This window comes from Ciconia boyciana, chromosome 2 (genome assembly GCF_034638445.1).
Source record: "Ciconia boyciana chromosome 2, ASM3463844v1, whole genome shotgun sequence".
Taxonomy (NCBI): domain Eukaryota; kingdom Metazoa; phylum Chordata; class Aves; order Ciconiiformes; family Ciconiidae; genus Ciconia; species Ciconia boyciana.
Window position 1 is genome coordinate 121,354,770 of NC_132935.1, and position 20,686 is coordinate 121,375,455.

Sequence of the window (20,686 nt, forward strand, 5' to 3'; positions counted from 1 at the left end):
GATGTGAGCTCACAGCACCGCCCCTTCCCCCGCCCGCCTCATGGTGCCGGTTCCGCCGCCCTCGGTCCCGCCTCGCTCCATCCCGCCGCCGGGGCTGGGGCGTCCCGGCTCTGCCTGGGCCGGTCGGGCCGCGCCGGTGAGTGCTGGGGGGGGGGGAACCCCCGCCGCCGGGCGCCCCGCTCCCCTGGGCCCGGTCCCGCGCAGCCCTGCCCCGGCGGCGGGGCCTGGGGAGGGGCGGGAGCCGCGGCGGCAGGGCCCGCTCGGGGCGGGGGGCCCGGGGGAGCGGGGGCCGCGCTGCGCGGGGCTGGGGGGAGCGGGGTGAAGCCGTCGCTGCGGGCTGTGTGAAATGCGCGTTGTGTTTTTCCCCAGGCTGACGCGGGAGAGCCCTGGTGCGGTGCCTGCGCCCGGGAGGAGGTGGCGCCATGGGGAACCAGCTGGCTGGCATCGCCCCCTCGCAGATCCTCTCGGTGGACAGCTACTTCTCGGACATCCACGACTTCGAATACGACAAGAGCCTGGGGAGCACCCGCTTCTTCAAGGTCGCCCGAGCCAAGCACCGGGAGGGGCTGGTGGTCGTGAAGGTGTTTGCCATTCAGGATCCCACCTTACCCCTGACGAGCTACAAGCAAGAGCTGGAGGAGCTGAAGATAAGGTTACACTCGGCACAGAACTGCCTTCCCTTCCAGAAAGCGACCCTGTCAGAGAAGGCCGCAATGCTTTTCAGACAGTACGTACGGGACAACCTTTATGATCGAATTAGTACTAGGCCATTCCTGAACAACATTGAAAAAAGGTGGATCGCTTTCCAGATCCTTACTGCGGTGGACCAAGCGCACAAATCTGGAGTCCGCCATGGGGACATTAAAACAGAGAATATAATGGTGACCAGCTGGAACTGGGTTCTTCTAACTGACTTTGCCAGTTTTAAACCAACTTATCTTCCTGAAGACAATCCCGCTGACTTCAATTATTTCTTTGACACATCACGGAGGAGAACGTGTTACATTGCTCCCGAGCGCTTTGTCGATGGCAGTATGTTTGCTACGGAGTTGGAAAACATGCGGGACCCTTCAACTCCTTTAGTAGACTTGGCAAATAGCAATCAGCGAACAAGAGGGGAGTTAAAACGTGCAATGGATATCTTTTCTGCAGGTACTTGGGGCCATCAGGAGAGACCAGTGTGGTGTTTATGATTGTGTGTCACGGTGCAGAAAAGCTTATTTGGGGGTGCTTTTTTTTTTGGTTCTTTTTTTTACAGTGGGCTTAGAGAACAGCATGTGGAAAAACTTGCTTTTTTTAAGCATAAGACCCAACCCCAAACATTCATTCACAGAAAAAGTACAGACACCATACAGTAAGGGACGTAACTTAAGTGCCTCACCATGTTATCTGAGGAGGGAAATCACAAACTCTTCTGTTATGACTCAACTCTGCCCGGGGAAGGAGATGGTTCTGTAGGCCACAGGCCATCATCTTCTCGTGGCTGAGGTTCTGGGGGTGCATAGCATATGCCTCTTGGGACCCAAGAGGAGGAATCAGTCAGTGGTTCACCTAAGGTCCAGCTGCCTGGGGACTGAGCCAGCTTTTGGTGCCATTTGGCAATATTGGCTTTAGAAGTCCCTTCTCATTTCATTTTCCCGAGAGACAGGAAGTTGGATAACTAAGTAAGCTCTTGTCATAGTCCCACTCGCAAATACTTGATAGAGTCCAACTGTGGGAGCCTGTCTTGGGCTTGTCTTGAGCAGTTTGAAAGCCATAAGTTTGGCCTTTTTTTTTTTTTTTCCTTAAAGTGGTTGAAAATCTGAATTTAAAAGTAATGGTTACTTCATTTTATAAGCTGCTCTTATGACCAAACTTCCAGGGCACTCCACTGATAAAGCAAGATGCTGACTGTTGGGAGCAAACTGCAGGAGTGGGACCTTTGAAGAGAATGTGTGTCACGTACACAACGGGGGGGGGGGGGGGGTCCTGTGTTCAGCAATCATGTTATTTCTCGCTGTGCTTATGAGCTTGTGTGAGTGAATATATGCTGTCTCCCAGCATCACTGTGGAAATAGAGGTTATTTCATTACCTTCTGTAAAAGGGCTGCTTAGTTTTGACCTACTGCCTGATCCATGCTGACTTACTGGCACTCTTCTTCCATGTGACCAGTGATGTGGGTTCCTTTTCTGGTGGTGTATTTTCCAGCTGGCAGGTGGCTGAAGTCGCTGCCTCATGTTTCCTAATTGCAAACTCCTCTGCTGTTGGCATGTTTGAAACAAAATACTTGGGAGATATTTCAGGGATCGAGTGTAAAAGCCAGTTTTTGGAGCTCGAGATGCTATCTCCTTTCCGCAAGTTAATTTGGTAACTCATTTGCCTTACATTTAATCGAGCTAAGAGTCACATAGGGCTTGTTCTTGTCTGCATATAGAAAGCAAAGTTAAAGTGTCTGTTTATAATCCTCTGACATCTTTGACTTTTGTTGTTGTTGTTGATTTTTGTTCCCCAGGCTGTGTAATAGCAGAGCTCTTCACAGAAGGCGTACCCTTGTTTGATTTATCTCAGCTTTTGGCTTACAGAAATGGCCTCTTTTCCCCTGATCAAGTCCTAAACAAAATCGAAGACTGCAGTATCAGAGAACTGGTAAGGATGGACTACAGCATTAGAACCATTTGTGTGGTCTGTTTGTAGTTTATTTCACCTCCTTTGGTGACAAATTGCTTATTGTTTGGGTTTTTTTTATTTTGTATTACAAATGTCTAAACCTTTAATCTTTCTCTCCCGCTCCCTCCTACTTCTGCCTTTCTCAAGGTCACTCAGATGGTCCATCGTGAGCCAGATAAACGTTTAGCAGCTGAAGATTATTTGAAACAACAACGTAACAATGCATTTCCTGAAATATTTTACACTTTCCTTCAGCCTTACATGGCCCAGTTTGCCAAGGAAACGTTTGTATCGGCAGATGAGCGTATCTTGGTCATACGTAAAGATCTGGACAACATCATTCACAATCTCTGTGGGCATGATCGCACAGAGAAAGCCGAGGGAGAAACAAAAGAGAATGGGCTGGTTATTCTAGTGTCTGTGATAACTTCCTGTTTACAGACTCTCAAATACTGTGATTCAAAACTGGCTGCTTTGGAACTGATTCTTCATTTAGCACCAAGATTAAGTGTAGAGATTCTTCTGGATCGTATTACTCCTTATCTGTTACATTTCAGCAACGACTCTGTGCCCAGGGTGAGGGCAGAATCTGTGAGGACACTAACTAAAGTTCTTGCTCTCGTCAAAGAGGTGCCACGCAATGATATTAACATTTACCCAGAATACATTCTGCCAGGCATTGCACACTTGGCCCAGGATGAAGCCACCATCGTCAGACTTGCATATGCTGGTAAGAGGAAATCCAGTCAAAACTCCAAATCTTGGGCTTTTCTGTATTTCCGTAACTGTTTTCTCCTCTGCTCAAAATCATCACATAGCTTGCTGTTTCTATTTCAGTAAATCTCCCCAGAAGTCTCAGAAATGACTGCAGGTAAAGACACCTGTATTCACTTAAGCTAACTGGTGCAGGTGGTGGCAGCAACTTAATAATTAATGAGTTGACTTATACTAACAGATGAGTTTCCAGTGTAGATCTGTACCCAAAGTAAATAATTACATTTTAAATAGTCCACAAAATGTGCTTGCTCTCTGCTAGATGAATTAACTTTTTTAAAAATTAACATTAATTATTCTCTGTAGTTCTGCATGTAAAAGCAACTTGCAGAAAGTGTACATGTGCTTTGGGCTAGGGCCTGGATGTAGCACACAGCAGGTCTGCCCACAGCTGAGGTAAGGGGTCAGAATTTAGAGCCTCATGCTCAGGGAAGCAGCCCTGGCTTTATTCCCTGGATAAGAAAGAGTGTAACGAAGAAAAGTACTTGTCCAAGCGGTCTTTGTGTAGCTAAGAATGTGAAGAGGGCTTTCTGAGCTTGCCCACCCTTTTGCTGCTTTTATTAATTTATCTTAATTGACATTTCATTAGCTCACATTGTTTACTTAGAGTGGCCTGATTGACCTGAATAAATATGAAACTAACTTAAAGCATCAGTGTGTTGCTATGCTTCAGAGTTATTTTCCCACAAAATGAAATTTGATATTCAGGGGCTGAAATTACATTATTTGCTATGTAATAGACTGGCTTATACCGTAGCAGGTGCTTTCTTTGTATGTTATTCAGATATATGAGTTCTGCCTGGTTCAGGACGAAGCTTTGAAGTCATGCCCATATTTGCTATTTACCATGTTCCCTTATTTGCTATGACTAGCATATTTTTAAGTTTTTTGGCTTTGTTTTTAAAGTTATAAATGGAGAATTCAGTTGAAGATGTTCCAGGTGATGTTTTTCTGTTGTTTACTAAATAAGCTGATAAAAGAAATTCTTGAAGACAATATATAGTTAATGAATAGAACCAATTGCTTTTGGTCACCTTTAGGGCTTTATGAAAGAACCATTTTTTCATGCCTCACTTTTATTTGTAGCTTAGAAAAAAAAACCCCAACTTGTAAAATGATAGTCTATTCATAATGAATTTTTAAATGAACTAATATGAAGCTGAACTTGTTAAATAAGCTGAAATGGAAGAAATAAAATACAATCTCCTTTTCTGCAAGTGCAAAAAGGCTACAGGTCTCAGTACCCATAGACTCCAGTTGCATCTCCTTACACAGAGGTTCTCTCTTTGTTCAGTGGTTTGACTTTATTTTCAAACCAAGTACAGCTAGAATATTTTCTGAAATTTGAAAAGGTTATTTGAACTGTAGATGGTTAAGTCTGATTAAGTTGCCTTAATTTCAAATAGCTTTTCTTTTAAGAAAGCAATTTAAAATTCAAATAAATATATATATATATATATATTTAAAGGTAGTCTAATACCTGAGTTAACTTGTGTTACTATAGCACACTTTTTAGAAGTGGTCAGACTGGTGACTTACAGCATTTGATCTGGGCTGTGGACAGGCTTCATTGGCATGCTGCTGTTGTCTAGGATGACACTAAGAACGGCTGCTTAAGTGGGACTTCTGCCTCAACAGGATTCCTGTGACAGCAGTGGCCTGACCCATATAATATAGCCCGAGTTGCTTCAGCAGCTTCCAAACAGTGCAGAACAGTGCCAAATTGCATTGATAGATATGGGGACAAATGCCCTAAAAGTGGAATCCAGCCCTCAAGGGGGATTCCTCTCCTGTTGTTATTCCCTAGGATACATATCCTGGTGTGGTGGTTTGTCATTGTTGTTTTGTTGCAGTCTACCATGTGGGCATGTTGGTTAATTCAGGTTAATTGGTCTTTAAGTTCTATCAAGTTATTTAGTCATTAGCCTGAGATTAGGTGGCATTTAGGGCTAGTTCTAGAAGACTGAAATTAGTCCTTGTTACACTTGATATCCTTACAATTTTTCCACTTGTTTACAAAAGTACTGTGTGATTTGATGTACTTGGTAGCAAAGCTGGGGTCAGGGTCAACAGAAGTGGGTTGACCAGAGCATGTTGTGTAATTTCAATCCCGTTTGCCCATCATGACTGGTATTGTCAGTGGTTATAATCTCTCATCAGGGGGATCATCAGACTGATGTAAATTGGCAAAGTAGAACAATTCTTCACCAAAATGTTTTCCTCTGCAGAAAACATAGCGTTGTTGGCAGAAACAGCTCTGAGATTTCTGGAGTTAGTACAGCTGAAAAATCTGAATATGGAAAATGAACCAAATGGTGAAGAAATGGATGAAACATCTCACCCTAGTGATAACTATGACACAGGTAATGTCACTTCTACTTACCTTGCCTGCATATAATGGCAAATCATGGGCCAAAGCTCCTAGTTAGCACTGATCTTCCTCATCTCTTAAAGCTTAGCCTTCCTACTAAATGGGAAGAATGCTTTGCCTCAACTAGTATCAAAGCGTGTGTTACAGCTTCATGCAGAAACAGACACCTCTGTTCTGAACATTGTGAAAGACAAAAAAGTATATAAACAAGCACACTTCTTCTCCAAAAGTTCTCAAGGTATTTGACTGTGAAGCTGGCTGCCTGGTTGCATATCCAGCTTAATTCACAGTCCCGTAAACAAGTCCGCTGCAAAAACATGGCTGTATTCCAAATACCGCTTCCGTTGAAGTGGCAGGCAGCATTAGCTTTGAAAAACCTGTCAAATTCTAACATGGTCATAGTACTGTATTTTTCAGTCATTCTTCCTTTTCTGTTCCTGTGCCTGGCAATTCTTGTCTGTCTTTTTGCCTGAAGATGCTGAATGTTTGGATGCCATTGGGCAGTAACACAGCTATCTGTGGTATTGTAACTGTAGCACAGAGAATGAGTTAAAATCCTAAGGATGGCTTTTCTTTTTCTTTCCCTTGGGAAAGAGGAATGGTAATAAGTGATCTGTGTGTCAACTCCAGTGCCTTTTAGTGATGCATAGATTTCTGGAACAATGCCGAGCAAGTCTTCTAAGCTGGGAAAAGTTTGTGGTTAAAAACTGTCATTCCTCTTTTGGGCTAAGTAGATCAGTTGGTGACTAATCATAATTGGTAAATGTCCCACACATACTCCATTTGGTAGGGAAAAAGGCATGTTTCAGTTATCTCTTAACTATTTGCACGATGATACTTTAAAAAAAACCCAAACCTACCAAAACCAAACATAAAAAATCCCCTTCAAGTTCCTTCACATAAGGCATGGGGTGCTCAGTATTGCTGAGGAGTGAGAGAGGAAGCCCTATCGGATGGGCTGTATTTCTAAGAAATACTGTCCGCTATCCCTCAAAACAGCTTGGAGATGAAAGTAACGCAAGGAGGAAAGAAGTTTGAATAGTTCTATTCTTTTTACCCTTTTAGAAACCAAGCATGAGAAATTTGAACCCAGAAGGCAACTCATGTGACAGAGAGTCACGATACAAAGCAAATTAGCTGGTGTTCTGACTGCAGGCAAACGGTAATCACCCCTGCAAAGCTCGGACAGCAATAGCTGAAATTTTTGTGCTACTTGTTTGAGAGCTTCCCTTGTACAGCTTTCAATAATAGCCAGTGCATTAACAACTCTGTTATTTCCATTTAATATAAATATTAGTTGCATCATGGAGTAGAAGCCATGGGCAAGATCATCTTCCGATTTTTAATCGGTATCGTTAGGGTAACTGCTGATATTTAATGAGATTGGAAGTACTCACTTTTTCAAGTATTGTTTATTCCTCTCTGTATCCTTAATGAAGCCAATTTATCTACCTAACTAAAAATATACTCTTGATCTGTTGTCAGTTCACAAATTTTGAAACCGATAGTCAAATAAACATATCAAACCAGCATTGCCTTGAAGCATTTTGTTTACTGTTGTAACATTGCTGCTGACTCATTCTGATGCTTCTTCACATCTGCATTTCACCTATATATATAATGAGCTGGATCATCTTAGTTGAAGTTATGACAAGTTTAGAATGTATTGATCTGGTAAGAATGTCTCACGTTTCTGTACTCTTTGGCTTTTCCACGACCTCATGCTTAGTCTGAAGTCTTTGGTAAGCCAGTTGTTGGAATTGTTGATGTTCTGTTGCGTTGCCCATCTTACTGGGTCAGGCGTTCTTCAGGATGACTTATCAGTGTAACTCCTTTAGCAGCAGGTAGTACATATACACGTATTGTTTCTTGCCAACACAAATGTTCATCCTCTTGTCTCTTGCAGAGTTGCAAGCCTTGCATGAAATGGTTCAGCAGAAAGTTGTGACTTTGCTAAGTGACCCAGAGAATATTGTGAAACAAACACTGATGGAAAATGGAATAACACGTCTCTGTGTCTTTTTTGGACGTCAGAAAGCCAATGATGTTCTTCTGTCTCATATGATCACTTTCTTAAATGATAAGAATGACTGGCATCTTCGAGGAGCTTTCTTTGACAGCATTGTTGGTAAGTGTTTGGTTTCAGCCAAACAGAGTAGAGAGATAATAATCTAAATAAATTAGCTTTTGCATATCCTGGAAACTTAACAGTCATATAAAAGTCCTTTCTTATAAAGATTGCTATAATTTATAGGAAAAGACTTTGCTGAACTTTTGACTGTAAATGTTTCTTTAGGGAGTGAAGACAAAACAATGTAAATACAAATATATTTTTCTTTTACTCCAGATATTTAATACAAATGAGACTGAGGCATTTAAGTCTAGGTTAGATTAACATAAAAAATAAACTGTAAATGCTGGGGTTTTCCTGAGTCTTTGATAAAGCCACTAACTCAAAAAGCTAAATTATGACAAGTAAATACTAAGATTTCTGCAAGCTGTCTAGTAGATGCATCACTTCACATGTGTGCATGGTCCCATTAACTTCAGTAGACCTGTTCATATGATGAAAACTAGGCATTGGTATAGGCTAAAATTATAACTTGAAAAATTTTTTTAGTGCCTTAAAAAGCTCACTTAAAGATTCCTGTCAGCTCAGAAAACTTAATAACAATTTAAAAAATCTCACCAGTGATGACATCAGCTGTTAAGTATATCTAGTGTTCCATGTATGTTGGAAATTATTTCACATGAATATAGCTGAGAGTCAGTGCTCAGGATTTGTGGGTCAAGAAAACTTTTTCCCATTGTAGTATCTGGGGGCGGAAATGGTACTTCAGGCGCATGGCAAGAAAAATAAGCATGATCAAACTTCCAGCAGGGCCATTATGGTAAGCACACATTCCATTATGACTGGAAGCCACAAAATGCTGTACGGGCAAACCCTGCCAAGATGTGATCCTAATAACCTGTCAGAATTTGTTTAGAAGTAGCAATGGGGTAGCCAAAGCACAGGTCACAGTGTCCTGGCTTCTTGCAAAAGACATGTAGAGAGATGTGAGGCAATTAAGTGTAAAAGTCAAGACATGTAACCTATGTTTTTAACTCCTCCTCCTCTCCCAGTATCTGTTCAAAACCTCCACAGAAGAATTCAGATAAAGGTCAAAATTTATATTTTTGTTTTATGCTGTTTTACTTAAAGCTTTTGCACATCTTTAAAACTGAGCTCTCTAACTGGTGTTTAAGTATGTGCAGGCACTGGTGCCTGTGGCTGTGGGCAGATGCCCTTCTGTAACAGTGGCACTGAGGGGATTTCTCTTACCTGTGCTATTTCTCCCTTCTTCCTCTCTTCCTTTTAGCAACGGTTGCAAAGCCCAGCATTAATACATGAGCAAGTATATTGATTATTAACTTATTAGAGTAAAAGCGATAACGTTATTTTATGTTTAATCTCAATTCTGATGGGAAGGCATTTTTTTTTTTTCTGGTATTTATCAATCCCAAATAACTGGGTTAGAAGCAGAGGCAGTTATGGTCTATGCTGTGTACCACATATGACAATAGCAACAATAAGCCTGAGCTGTTCAATGAAAAATAATTTTTTTCTCTTGAGAACGGTCAGAGGACTTGTCAAGTTGTTTGTGGGAAGGCATGTTAGCTTGATGGATGTAAAGCTAGAGGAAAGATCAGAAATCCACCAAGGTCCCTGATCTTCCTCCACCAATCTCCCTGACCGTTGCCAGAGATTAATTATTGTAGATGGGTTGTCTAATCCAAACAAGCAATTCCAGATGACCGTTTCATGTGGCCAGTGGCTGACTTTCACGTGGGAAAGGGAAAGCAGTTTCTTTTACTGCAATGCAGTTGATATATTTTTGTCCAGCAGCTTCAAAAGAGTTACTTTCATTTTGCCTTTGATCTTGGCTTCTTTCTAAGCTTTTTGAAATATGTTTTAAAATTGGATTTATTTTTGAAGCTAGGATCAAGGTGGCTTCATGATGGCAAATAATTTGAGACTAGTTAACTAAACAGCAAATCTTGCAGTCATTTCAGGCTGGAAGAGTTTTAGAAGATTGCTCTAAAAGTTCCTTTTTGACTATTAGTGATTCTTTCTTTTGTGGCTAAGCGAATGTATGTTATAGATGTTCCTTGCTGATAATTAGTCCAGTATCCAGTTCAGTCTTTTCAGGAGTCTGAATGATACTCAAATTACAGTCACTGCTAAGTTAAAAGACAAAATCCTGCTAACAGAACCTTTCACTGTTGCTCACTTGTCCTTTCCATGTACAAATGTAGGCACTGTATCCCCACCCCTTAGGAGCACTTCTGGTTTTGCCTTGCTGTTTCAGACTTCTGCTGGCCAGCTGTGTGCTGGCATCTGGAAGGACCTCTACAGGCACAGGGATCTGCTTTTATCAAAGTTTTCAGAATATTGGTCCAACTTTAAATGGAAAGCAGCTTCCTTTTTTTCTAATGACTAATAATCTGTTTTGAGATGTCTCTGTGGGATAGCAATTTTAAACTTTGGTGAGGAAAGGCAAGGAAGTGCTACTTTGGATTTTTATGTGTTCTTTTTATGTTTCAGGTGTTGCTGCTTACGTTGGCTGGCAAAGCTCATCAATACTGAAACCTCTGCTTCAGCAAGGTCTCAGTGATGCTGAAGAATTTGTTATTTATAAAGCCCTCAATGCTCTTACTTGTATGTGCCAGTTGGGGCTCTTGCAAAAACCCCATATTTATGAGTTTGCTTGTGATATCGGTAAGTTGGAATACTGGAGAATACCTTTGTTTCCTAGTTAAGAAAAAAAATCTTAGTACTACATAAAGCTTCACCGTCAACTTAGCTGTCCAATATGCAAACCTATAGTACTGTTTTAGAATCTACGTAAAATTGTGTTAATGAACTATTACTAGTTGGACCATGTTAGTGCTCAGAACTCTAAAGTAATAATTTTGGTGGAACAAATTGGAAGCATCTTCTCTGATTTTATATAGGACAGCAGTAAACAACGTTTAGTCCAAAACCTTTCTGCTTTAAGATCTTTCCTTGTTCTTCATGCCAACCTCCTATAAAGAAAAACTCCTGGTTACTTCTGGAAGTTGATCAGGCACATAACTTGCAAACTGTTACCCATCAGCCTTTGAGGAAGGGGGGAATCCAGTCCTTCAGACAATACATGATCCTTTCTCATCCTATGTCTAACACCATAAAAACCCACTTAACTCAATAGAACCTTGAATACAGAGTTGGTCTCTCCTTCCTCATAAGGCTTATCAGTTTAATTTAGACATGCCCAAGATTTACCAGTTATTTATGGAAAAGAAAATACTAACTGATCTTTTGAGATGTAGGCTGCTTCTTCCTAATGTTATGGCTTTTCAAATGCACTCAGAATTTGGGGCAGATGATCTGTGATTATATCTCATTACTAGATATAGTCCCTTGATTACAACTTCTTAAATCCCACATAATTGAGATGGACTTCTGAGTCTGATAATCTTACAATATAAGTAGTGACTATTCAAGGAAGAGAGGGGAAGAAGGAAGGAATAAAGTATTTACTTAAAAAGAAAAAAATAAATCACTGGTATTAGGATTCTCCATAATTGTCCAGAATAAGGTTGAGATTTATTTTTGGATTAGTCTCCTTTGCAAATCTGGAGTTGACAATTAGGGATTGAAATGAATAAATAGGAAAAATATGCTTTTTGACAACAGCAAGGAAGCTGAGCAGCATGGGCACACTGAAGTCCATGAAATGGTTTTCTCAATATAAGAAATTTTACCCTTGGGGCTCTGCAGGAGGGAAGGCTCAGTTTGGGGGTAATTCTAGGGGAAGGAAATGACATCACAGGCTGCCATATACAGGATGATCTCCTCTCTTTAATATGAATGGTATATTTTAACAGCCTAATTTTCTTTCAGCACCTTTCCTGTGTCATCCTAATCTTTGGATACGGTATGGTGCAGTTGGGTTTATCACTGTGGTAGCACAGTATTTGAATATTGCTGATGTCTACTGCAAGCTAATGCCATACCTCCATCCTTTTATCACACAACCAATAATACAGGTAATACCTCAAATAATATTAATGTGAATATATCTTGACTAGTCATAATTCTTAAGTCTGTCTTGGCCATGGTCCTGGCTATAAGAATATTAGATTTTTTTTTTTTTTTTGTTAGAGGCGATGTAGTTTTTTGATCTCTGCTGTCAGACACTGACAGAATGGCCATTGCCTTCTGTGTTTGAAAGACTGTTGTCTCAAATCTGTTGCAGATTGCAGAACATTTTACAAAGCCTAAAATCAACAGGTATGTCTTTGGTTCAGGCTCTTCTCTACCTTGTTTACAATAAAACTCTTGCAATATTGTGCTAGTTTATAGGAGTCTAAAAGGCATGAAAAGTTGGCTGTGAAACAAGTGTTTCTATATTCTATGCTTTCATCTACAAGACTGAGTATTCCAGCCCTGCCCTGCTAACATGTTTGACTGTGGGCCTGACCTTCTGAAAACATGAGCAGTCTGTTAGGTAGCGATTACCATGCTTGGGATTTCAGCAGTGCTACTCCTGTGTTTCAGTGCTTTGCCAAGGATAAGGGCAGAGTGCTCAGCATGAATGAATTAAGTCATTTCATAACAGCACATGTCTAGGAATGACCTGCATGATGCTGGTAATATCATATAGGCATCTTTGCATATAACTTTAGGACCTGTAGAATGCACCTGTCAGGTGTTTAAATAAGAAACAGTTGCAGTACTTACATTGAAAACTGCATCACATGTTTAACATTTTATTGTGAACCATGCAGGTGGTAACTTCACTAAAATAATATTTTTCCTTGTTTACATCTCCCTAGACACCCTGTGCTGTGTTTTAGGCATTGATAAATTTCTGTCTTGTTCATTTCCTGCTTCATTTTAGTATAGAAATCTTTTCTTTGCTATGTAACACTAAATATAGTAAGCAAATAGCAGGTAACATTAAGTTGGACTGTAATAAAGAAGTTCTCGCTTTGGACTCATATTGAAGTTGTTTTTCATGTAGACAGTCAGCTATGAGAAGCGTGTTACAGGAATGAGGTCTTCTGACACTGTTGTGAAGGAAGAATTGCAGTCCCAACCCCATCTCCCATTAATTATTTTGAGCATTCTAACTTTTATACAAGCATTTATGTCATAATTTTGGGCCCAATTAGGTTTGGTCATTTAACTGTGGGACTGTAACTGGGGGCCTATTTAATGAATATGGCTTGCCTTCCCCCCTGCTGTCTTAAGACCTACTCTTGAAAGAGCAAAGATCAAGTACTAAAATCAAAGTGTAAACTCAAAGGAATGTTTGGGCTGCAAGTAGTCTGGATTGCATACAATACTTTTTGTCCAGACATGTTCTCTTGACACAAACAGACATTGAATCGCCACCTGGGACAATAGAAACTTGTTCGTTTTTTTCCTGTTTTAATAGTAATGAACAGTCTTTATAAGGACTGCCCCAGTTAATGATTCTAAATTATGCCTTAACTCATCAGTTTCTTATGACTGTTTACTAATGTCCCAATATGCTTTTGAATATTACTTAATTATGTGCTTGTGCATCCTTATTCCCTTGTATACATAGGAGGAAACCCGGTAATCTGACTGACACGGGGGAAGAGCTCTTCTAGTTGGTATTTTTACAGGGTAAATGTAGGACAAAGACGGACAAAGCTTGAAATATCATTGTACTAGTAGTAGACTTTTAAATCCCATTTAGCAATGCCAAGTTAAGGTTCTGAGACTGCTGGGAGAACAAGGAAAGAGAACAGAGAAAATCTGATATGACCAACACAGGGAAAGATACTATTTTCACAAAAGGAGAAGTTGAATCTAGATTATAGGCACAATCATGTGCAATAATTTTTAAGTCCTACATAATTTTTTGTTATTGTAAGTTTGAAAGCATCTCTTCAGGACTGAGCTGGAAACTGGTTTACAGAACATGCCTTCAGATAAAGAGATTGATTTTTATATTAATATTTGCAGTTGTCCAGTTACTGACTTTCAGGCTATAGGAAAAACAAAAGTGCAAACATTGTAGACATGAGATGACAGCACTTACTGCTAGATTTCCCCATGTTTATATGGATATCATCCTCCTTCACGTTGACTGGTCTCTCTCTTTGAATTGCAGATAGATAAAGAAATAGTCCTGCTCAGTGTACTTAAAGAGCCTGTCAGCCGTTCCATATTTGATTATGTCTTAAGATCAAAGGATATCACAAGCCTCTTCCGACACCTTCAGATGCGTCAGAAGAAGAGGAATGGTGCGCTCCCTGACTGCCCACCCCCAGAGGACCCTGCCATTGCACAGCTGTTGAAGAAGCTACTTTCACAAGTGATTGTTTTTTATTTGTACTTCGGAAGTCAGGCTTGAGATTCTTGGGCTCTTTATGTCTCCACAGACCCTAACCTTGCAGTTGCTGCTCTGAGGGATTCCCAGTCTGAGGTTCTAATCCTGCAAACCATTGACTTCATTGATTTCAGTATATGCTTGTAGGACAAGGAGTTCAGAAGTTAAGGAAGATTCTGGAAAGATCTGCCAGAAATAGGGCAACCTTATGTTTGGATTTCCCAAGTACATCCTCTCGTTAAAGACTTAGTTATATGTCTCAGATTTCTGACACATCTGTGATGGTATCAGTGTTACAGAATATGTGCTGTGTATTGTGTTGAAGAGAAGAGTATGCATTTGTTGAAGAGATAGACATGCAAGTAACAGTGCAAAAGCCAAAGGGAGCTGGAAAGTGTTGAGGCTTATATGTGAAGAGGGGAACACTAAGAATCACCCGCACAAAGTAGTGAGAACTGGGAAGAGGAAGGACTGCAGCTGAGAGTGTGTGAGGGGGATTCAGGGTTGTTTTTTTCCTCCTTTTTTTTTTTTTTTCCTATGGCTTGTGGGCTGTAAGCATGGCCTAGGTGGCAACGAAGGAGATTGCATCAGACAGTGATCCAACATTAAATGCTGTTCTGCCCTTTCATTATTCCTAGTCCTGTTCCTGAGGAGGAAAGAGATTCTTATACTACAGCAGCTTACCCAAAGTCTTGTATGAGTGATAGACTGATATCTTGAATTTTGGGGATGTGCTCTCTCCTTCCACTTCTGAGCCAGTCATTAATCTTACTGCTTCTTACATCTTCATGCCTTGATGCATGTTCTTGTTCAAAAGTAAATAATAATATCTTTTCTTTTATTCTGTAGGGGATGACTGAGGAGGAAGAAGACAAACTGTTAGCACTGAAAGACTTTATGTTAAAATCAAATAAAGCTAAAGCCAATATAGTGGATCAGAGCCACCTGCATGACAGCAGTCAGAAAGGGGTGATTGACTTGTCAGCTCTGGGAATAACTGGGAGACAAGTGGATCTTGTTAAAACAAAGCAGGAGCCTGATGACAAACGTGGTTGGTATATTTTGTGGTCCGTATAGATAAAGTGTAGCCTTTCTTTCAGGGTCAAAGAATTAAGTCTTTAATTTACTCAGCAAGTGTTCTCAGTAATTCAGCCTACATAACTATCGCCATCCTCATCAAGTTGAAATAAGAAAATTACTACTGCTATTTGAAATGTGAGGTGCTGGAATGCTCTTTGGATCAGTAAAAGATGAGGATATTTTCCCTCTGAGTATTTAAATTAGTTTGCATTTGCAGTGGTAATATGCACAGGTTGTTTAGCTGATTGTGACAAACAGGACTCCAGTGACGCATGGTAACAGTGTAAATTATGAAGGCTACATTTCTGCTATCTCTGTTTCCTCTCAAGAAATAATGAGCTCTTTAACTGTGAAAATCCAGGATGTTTTCTTGAGGTAGCCTCGAGGAAACTGAGGCCTAGGTGTGATGCTGAAACAGGCTGGCACTGAGGAGTGCCAGCTGTTGCTCACCCACCAAGTATGTGCTTTTTGACCTTAGGGTTCTTCAGCTGCTCATCCACCCCCATTTTACTTTGTCGCCTGCTGCTCTTTCAGCTTGAAAAACCTCTTATGTTTCCTTGTTTAGCTTTGAAATCCACTTGCTGCTAACTCTATTCCAGTTCTCTGTATCCTTAAAATCCTTCTCTTCCAGACAGTGAGCTTCCTCTTTGCTCTGTCAAGCTTGTAAGGCCCTCCTCTGTACCCCACTGATAGGTTCTGTGTTTTCAGATGTAAAAACACAGAAATATCTACAAACCAAGTAGCTATTGCCGTCTTATTTACAGAATTAAGATGCTAGTCTGCAAATGTTTTGCATATCATTTTAAAGGAAAGTACGTAAGTGCAGGATTTTTCATTTTTTTGCATCCTGTGGAGTCAGGAGTGGACAGGATTTAAAAGTTAGTATATGAAGTCCATATTTGAACTGATTGACTTCACCCAAAACTGTCACCTGCAAAGTCTTCACGCCTTTAACTTCTTCACTGACTTTGTCCAAATGTAATTTGTCCCATGTTTTCATTTTGCTTTCTATATTTTACAGTTTTAAGTGACTCCAGAGGAATGCTGAAAATAAATTTCCTATTTATAGATAACATTCTTGAATGTACAGGTGATGTTGTGATTGTGATGTGAAACTGATTGTATTTGATGCTGACAATGATTTGCATACTATGCTATTACAAATTTATCCCTGTCTTATGCCAGTAATGCAATAACTCTCATAAGAAGGAGTTATCGTGGGGCATCTAATCCTGCAGCCTTCTAGATGCAAAATTTCCCTATACTGGAATGATTTATTGCATGAGTCAACTGTAGGATTAAGAAGGTGTAAACAGAGCACTTGCCACATGTGTTCTGTTTGACTCATAAATCCCTGTCAGCTGGCTTAAACAGCCTAGCAGTATGTTTTTCTCTATTAAGTATATAAATAATAAATGGGCATGTAAACATTGGACTCACACTTAGTCTGAAAGTAATGACCAGCCTGAGTGAATGTTGTAATGATTATGGGGCTTTTTTTTTTCTCTCCCTACCCCTCCTCCCTCCCAACTGCTTATAGCTAGAAAACATGTAAAGCAAGATTCAAATGTAAATGAAGAATGGAAAAGCATGTTTGGGTCCCTGGAACCAACTAACATCTCCCAGCCAATACCCAAAGGACATGGGCAAACCACTGATCCTGAAGGCATCCAGGCTGGGAAACCACTTCGTTCAGAGTCCTCAGCTGGCATTTGTGCCACTTTGTCATCCTCCCCACAGGTATTACTGAAAAATACTGTCTTCACATCTTAAACTGAAATGATTCAATGGTTTTAAAGCCAAGTGGAACTATAGGGATGTGGTGCTCTTGTTTTGTTTGGAGGTTATTTTACACTGGTGCTATTCCCTGGTGTCTTCTCCAGCAGAGTAGCTGACTTTCAAGTTCTTATTTTTAAAATGGGGATTGAGAGAGGATGGAAGTAAGTTTAGTCACTTGACAGATGAGCTTCACTAACAAATAGATGCTTTGCGTGAAGAGATGGGGCTTTGTGAATTAGCCAGTTATTAGGTAAGCTGTTCTGGCAGGGAACGCTTTTCCTCAAATTGCATGCCCTGGTACATGTTGTGAGGAAGAGAAGAGATGTCATGATTTTAACTTGGAACTGGTGTATCACATCATACCTGCATTTAGACATCCCGTACCTGTAATACTTAGTACTGGCTACAGAAGGATGGGCTGGGAGCCCTGCAGGCTGTGGAGGCATCTCTTGATGCTGAACACTTCTTTCTGTTCTGTTTCTAGTTGGAGATTAACTTCTGCTAGCTTTAAATGAGTGTCCACTCTGAACTGAGGGAAACACTTCACACTTTTATTTTTAAAGCCCAGTATAAACAAATAATCATTTGAGAGCTAACCTGTAATTCTGTCAGTCTTGAGAGCAATAACTGCTTCTGTAATAATCATATTAAGAGGTGTGCACAGCACATTACAGTTTCTACAAACAGAATACAGAACAGGCTAGGTAAACAGGGTAGAATAAATGAATGGTTAAGCTTTTCTGTAAATAATAATTTTCACTATTTTTAATTGTTTTCATGCAAGCATGAAATTTTAATGCTAATTCATTGCTAATTGATTCAATAAAAAAGATTTTTCCACTCTTCTTCAGTGTGACCCAGTAATCTTAAGAGTAGGTATTTATCTGTGTGTAGACTGTAAGGCATATATTTTTAAGTGCTTATCTCTTACAGGCATCTGATGGAACAGTTGTTCAACCCAGGAAACCGACCATACAGGTACCGACCAGTACCGCCTCCCCATCTGCACACCAGTTACGCATCACCACTTGCAAAACTGATCTTCAGCAGCTGATCCAGCAGAAGCGAGAACAGTGTAATGCAGAGAGACTTGCCAAACAGATGATGGAGAATGCTGAGTGGGAGAGCAAGCCCCCACCTCCAGGTAAATCACAGGCCACTGAGGTTGTTGTAAAAAAAAAAAAAAAAAAAAAAGGGGGGGGGGGTCAAAACATCATCATCTCAAGAAAAAAATGCAAAAGATGAGGAAAAGAAGAAATTACTAGTTTAGGAAATGTGCCTGCTATGCAGAACGCCTGTTTGGCAAAATACATGCATGACCCATGAAAGAGGGTCTGGAACTGAGATCCTTAACTTTGTGGTGACGGACCCAAACCACTGGTCTGCAGTCCAGGTTGTGTGCTTTGTTCCAGTGTTGTGTTAAAAGTTACTGTTGCATAGGAGTCTGAGGCGTGGCTGGGGGGAGGAACCCTCCCATTGAGTCGCGAGGTTCAGACAGGACCCCCTTGCTTTCTAAACTCCTTCTCAGAGAGGAGTCTAGGTGTGGCTAAGTTCAGTCTTAGTCTCAGACTTGGTCAACGGTTTATTTTCTAGGGACTCTATATGTAGCCACCCATCAGAGTCAATGTTTGCCTGTCAGAGCCCTCTCAGGGCTTTCACTGAAACAGCTTCGCAAAGTTGATTAAGGCAACAGCGTTAAAGTAATTTGACAGTGTTATAAGTCCAGTTGCGTTCAGTGTACTGAACTATCACGATTACGGATTCACAAATAATGTGATAATGCATAGTGCAGTTTATTAAAGCAACAGATACACAGGTTCTTTTGGATTACCAGTGATAAATTCACTCTCTGCAAAGCACATGCAAATACCAAGAGTATGAGTAACACTGCTGGCTACGAACGCATTAAAAGATATAAAGCGACTCTCTATAGAGATTCCTAAGTTTCCTGGGGAGACACTTGGTATAACCAAGTGTTCAGATCTTACCCAAAGGCGTCCCGATGGGGGGGAAGAGAGGCTCAGCCTATCGACTGATCCCAGAAGCCAGAGTGGTATCTGATGGTATCTTCCCTAACATTCTTTCTCTCTTAAGCTATTTTATACTATTTTTTTACCTTTCAGGTGGAGCTTGAGTGATTCTAGTCATACATACCTTTGTTATGATTGGTATAAAATTTTCTTGCTTCACTTTTAAAGGTATAAACTAGAAAAATTCAAAGCGCAAGCTCAGTGAGGGGTGGTCGCACCTTGGAGGTGGATAGCTTTTGGGATGGAGGTGTGTTTTGGTATTATAATGATGTTATAATGAGCAAAGTTCACCAAAAGGACAGCATTTTGTCAAAAACATGATAGGCTGTTGGCCCAGGGTAGCAAATATGCAGCTTATCGGTTCCGTGGTACCTTCAAGTTCCCATACTATCACAGAGCCTGGCTGTGGTACCTCCACACTGCTCCACCCTCCGAGCAGTTCCTCTTAGAGCCAACACACCAAGTTCCCCTGGCGTTGCCAACATCTAAGGATGCAGGCCTAGGGAACTTCCGTGGAATGGATTCCTTGCATGTCAGCCACACTCCACCCAAGAAGCTTCTTCAGTGCTGTGCCTTACCTAAAAGTGTGAATATAAGTTTAATTTCTAAGTCACCTCCAGCAATTATTCCACATCCAGTGAGTTTTCTGAAGTGGGTTGTTTGTAACCAGGTATATGGCAGACAACTTGCCATCCTGTAACAGCCTGTAGTTAGGTATTGACAAGGGGAGAAACACTGTGTTGGGAGGTGAGAAATGTGAGTGTTTTGCCTGGGGTGGCTCCAAATTTTCAGCCATCCTGTGAGTGTTGTAACCTCTTGGACAGGTTTTCTTACCCAGTGGCACACATACTGGGGTGGGTTGTTTGAGCTGCCCTTGTTTACAAAGGAGCCTGTCCCCGCCAGCAGTGGTGACGGTGACACAGGGCCCAGCCACGAAGAGAAGATGTGTGTTCCCATACTACACTGTTGCTTTCAGAGTGGAAGGAGAGATATTTTTACCTCTTGTTCCCTTTTCTTTACCAGAATGGAGCAACACCCAGGTTTTGCTAATTAGGGCTCTGGCAGCCACTCTGGGAAAAAACACATGGTTTTAAATCACAGTCAACTTCCTATGGCCTCAGCTTAAATTTTGAATTTCCAAATTGAGATTGGGATTTACCCAGATTAGTACTCAGCGTTTTCTGCTGGTGTTCTCTACTCCATGTGCTTGTTGTTGGGTATCCCATATGGAGATTCCTGACTGTCTTCTACTAATGGCAGTTTCATGTGCTTAAACTCCAGATGTTGGGAGCAGAATCTGTACCAGCTACGCTTGCAGTAATCAACATGGTCATGCTAAAGTCTTTTGGTAAAACTAGCATAAAGGCACACACCTGGGCATATGCAGCTACCATGTCAATTTAAGGGAAGCAGTAGAAAATCGTCAGGAAAATGGTCCAACCAGATAGCATTTGAACATAGCTAACCTTGACTGAGCTTGGCTAAGCCGTGTGTTTGTCTTCTGAAGAGAGTTTTACAACCTATGAAATAACGTGTCCCAATACAAGCAGCTGACCTGCTCTGCCACACAAGTGAGTGAGTGCCAGAAAAATGTTCATATTTAAAGTTTGTGTCT

The 20,686-nt window shown here is 40.9% G+C and overlaps 1 protein-coding gene across 1 annotated transcript in view; it reads left to right on the forward strand.

The window, feature by feature from the left end:
* The first annotated feature begins 21 nt into the window (after positions 1–21).
* The window catches only part of PIK3R4 (phosphoinositide-3-kinase regulatory subunit 4), a 28,905-nt gene continuing 8,240 nt past the window's right edge, over positions 22–20,686 (forward strand). Inside the window, exons 1-12 of the mRNA XM_072853861.1 lie at positions 22–136; positions 370–1,152; positions 2,493–2,626; positions 2,795–3,377; positions 5,650–5,784; positions 7,699–7,920; positions 10,378–10,551; positions 11,719–11,864; positions 13,964–14,167; positions 15,032–15,233; positions 16,803–17,002; positions 17,975–18,185. Coding sequence (XP_072709962.1) covers positions 423–1,152; positions 2,493–2,626; positions 2,795–3,377; positions 5,650–5,784; positions 7,699–7,920; positions 10,378–10,551; positions 11,719–11,864; positions 13,964–14,167; positions 15,032–15,233; positions 16,803–17,002; positions 17,975–18,185 — 2,941 coding nt within the window. The 5' untranslated portion in view covers positions 22–136; positions 370–422. The remainder of the gene's footprint in view (positions 137–369; positions 1,153–2,492; positions 2,627–2,794; positions 3,378–5,649; positions 5,785–7,698; positions 7,921–10,377; positions 10,552–11,718; positions 11,865–13,963; positions 14,168–15,031; positions 15,234–16,802; positions 17,003–17,974; positions 18,186–20,686) is intronic.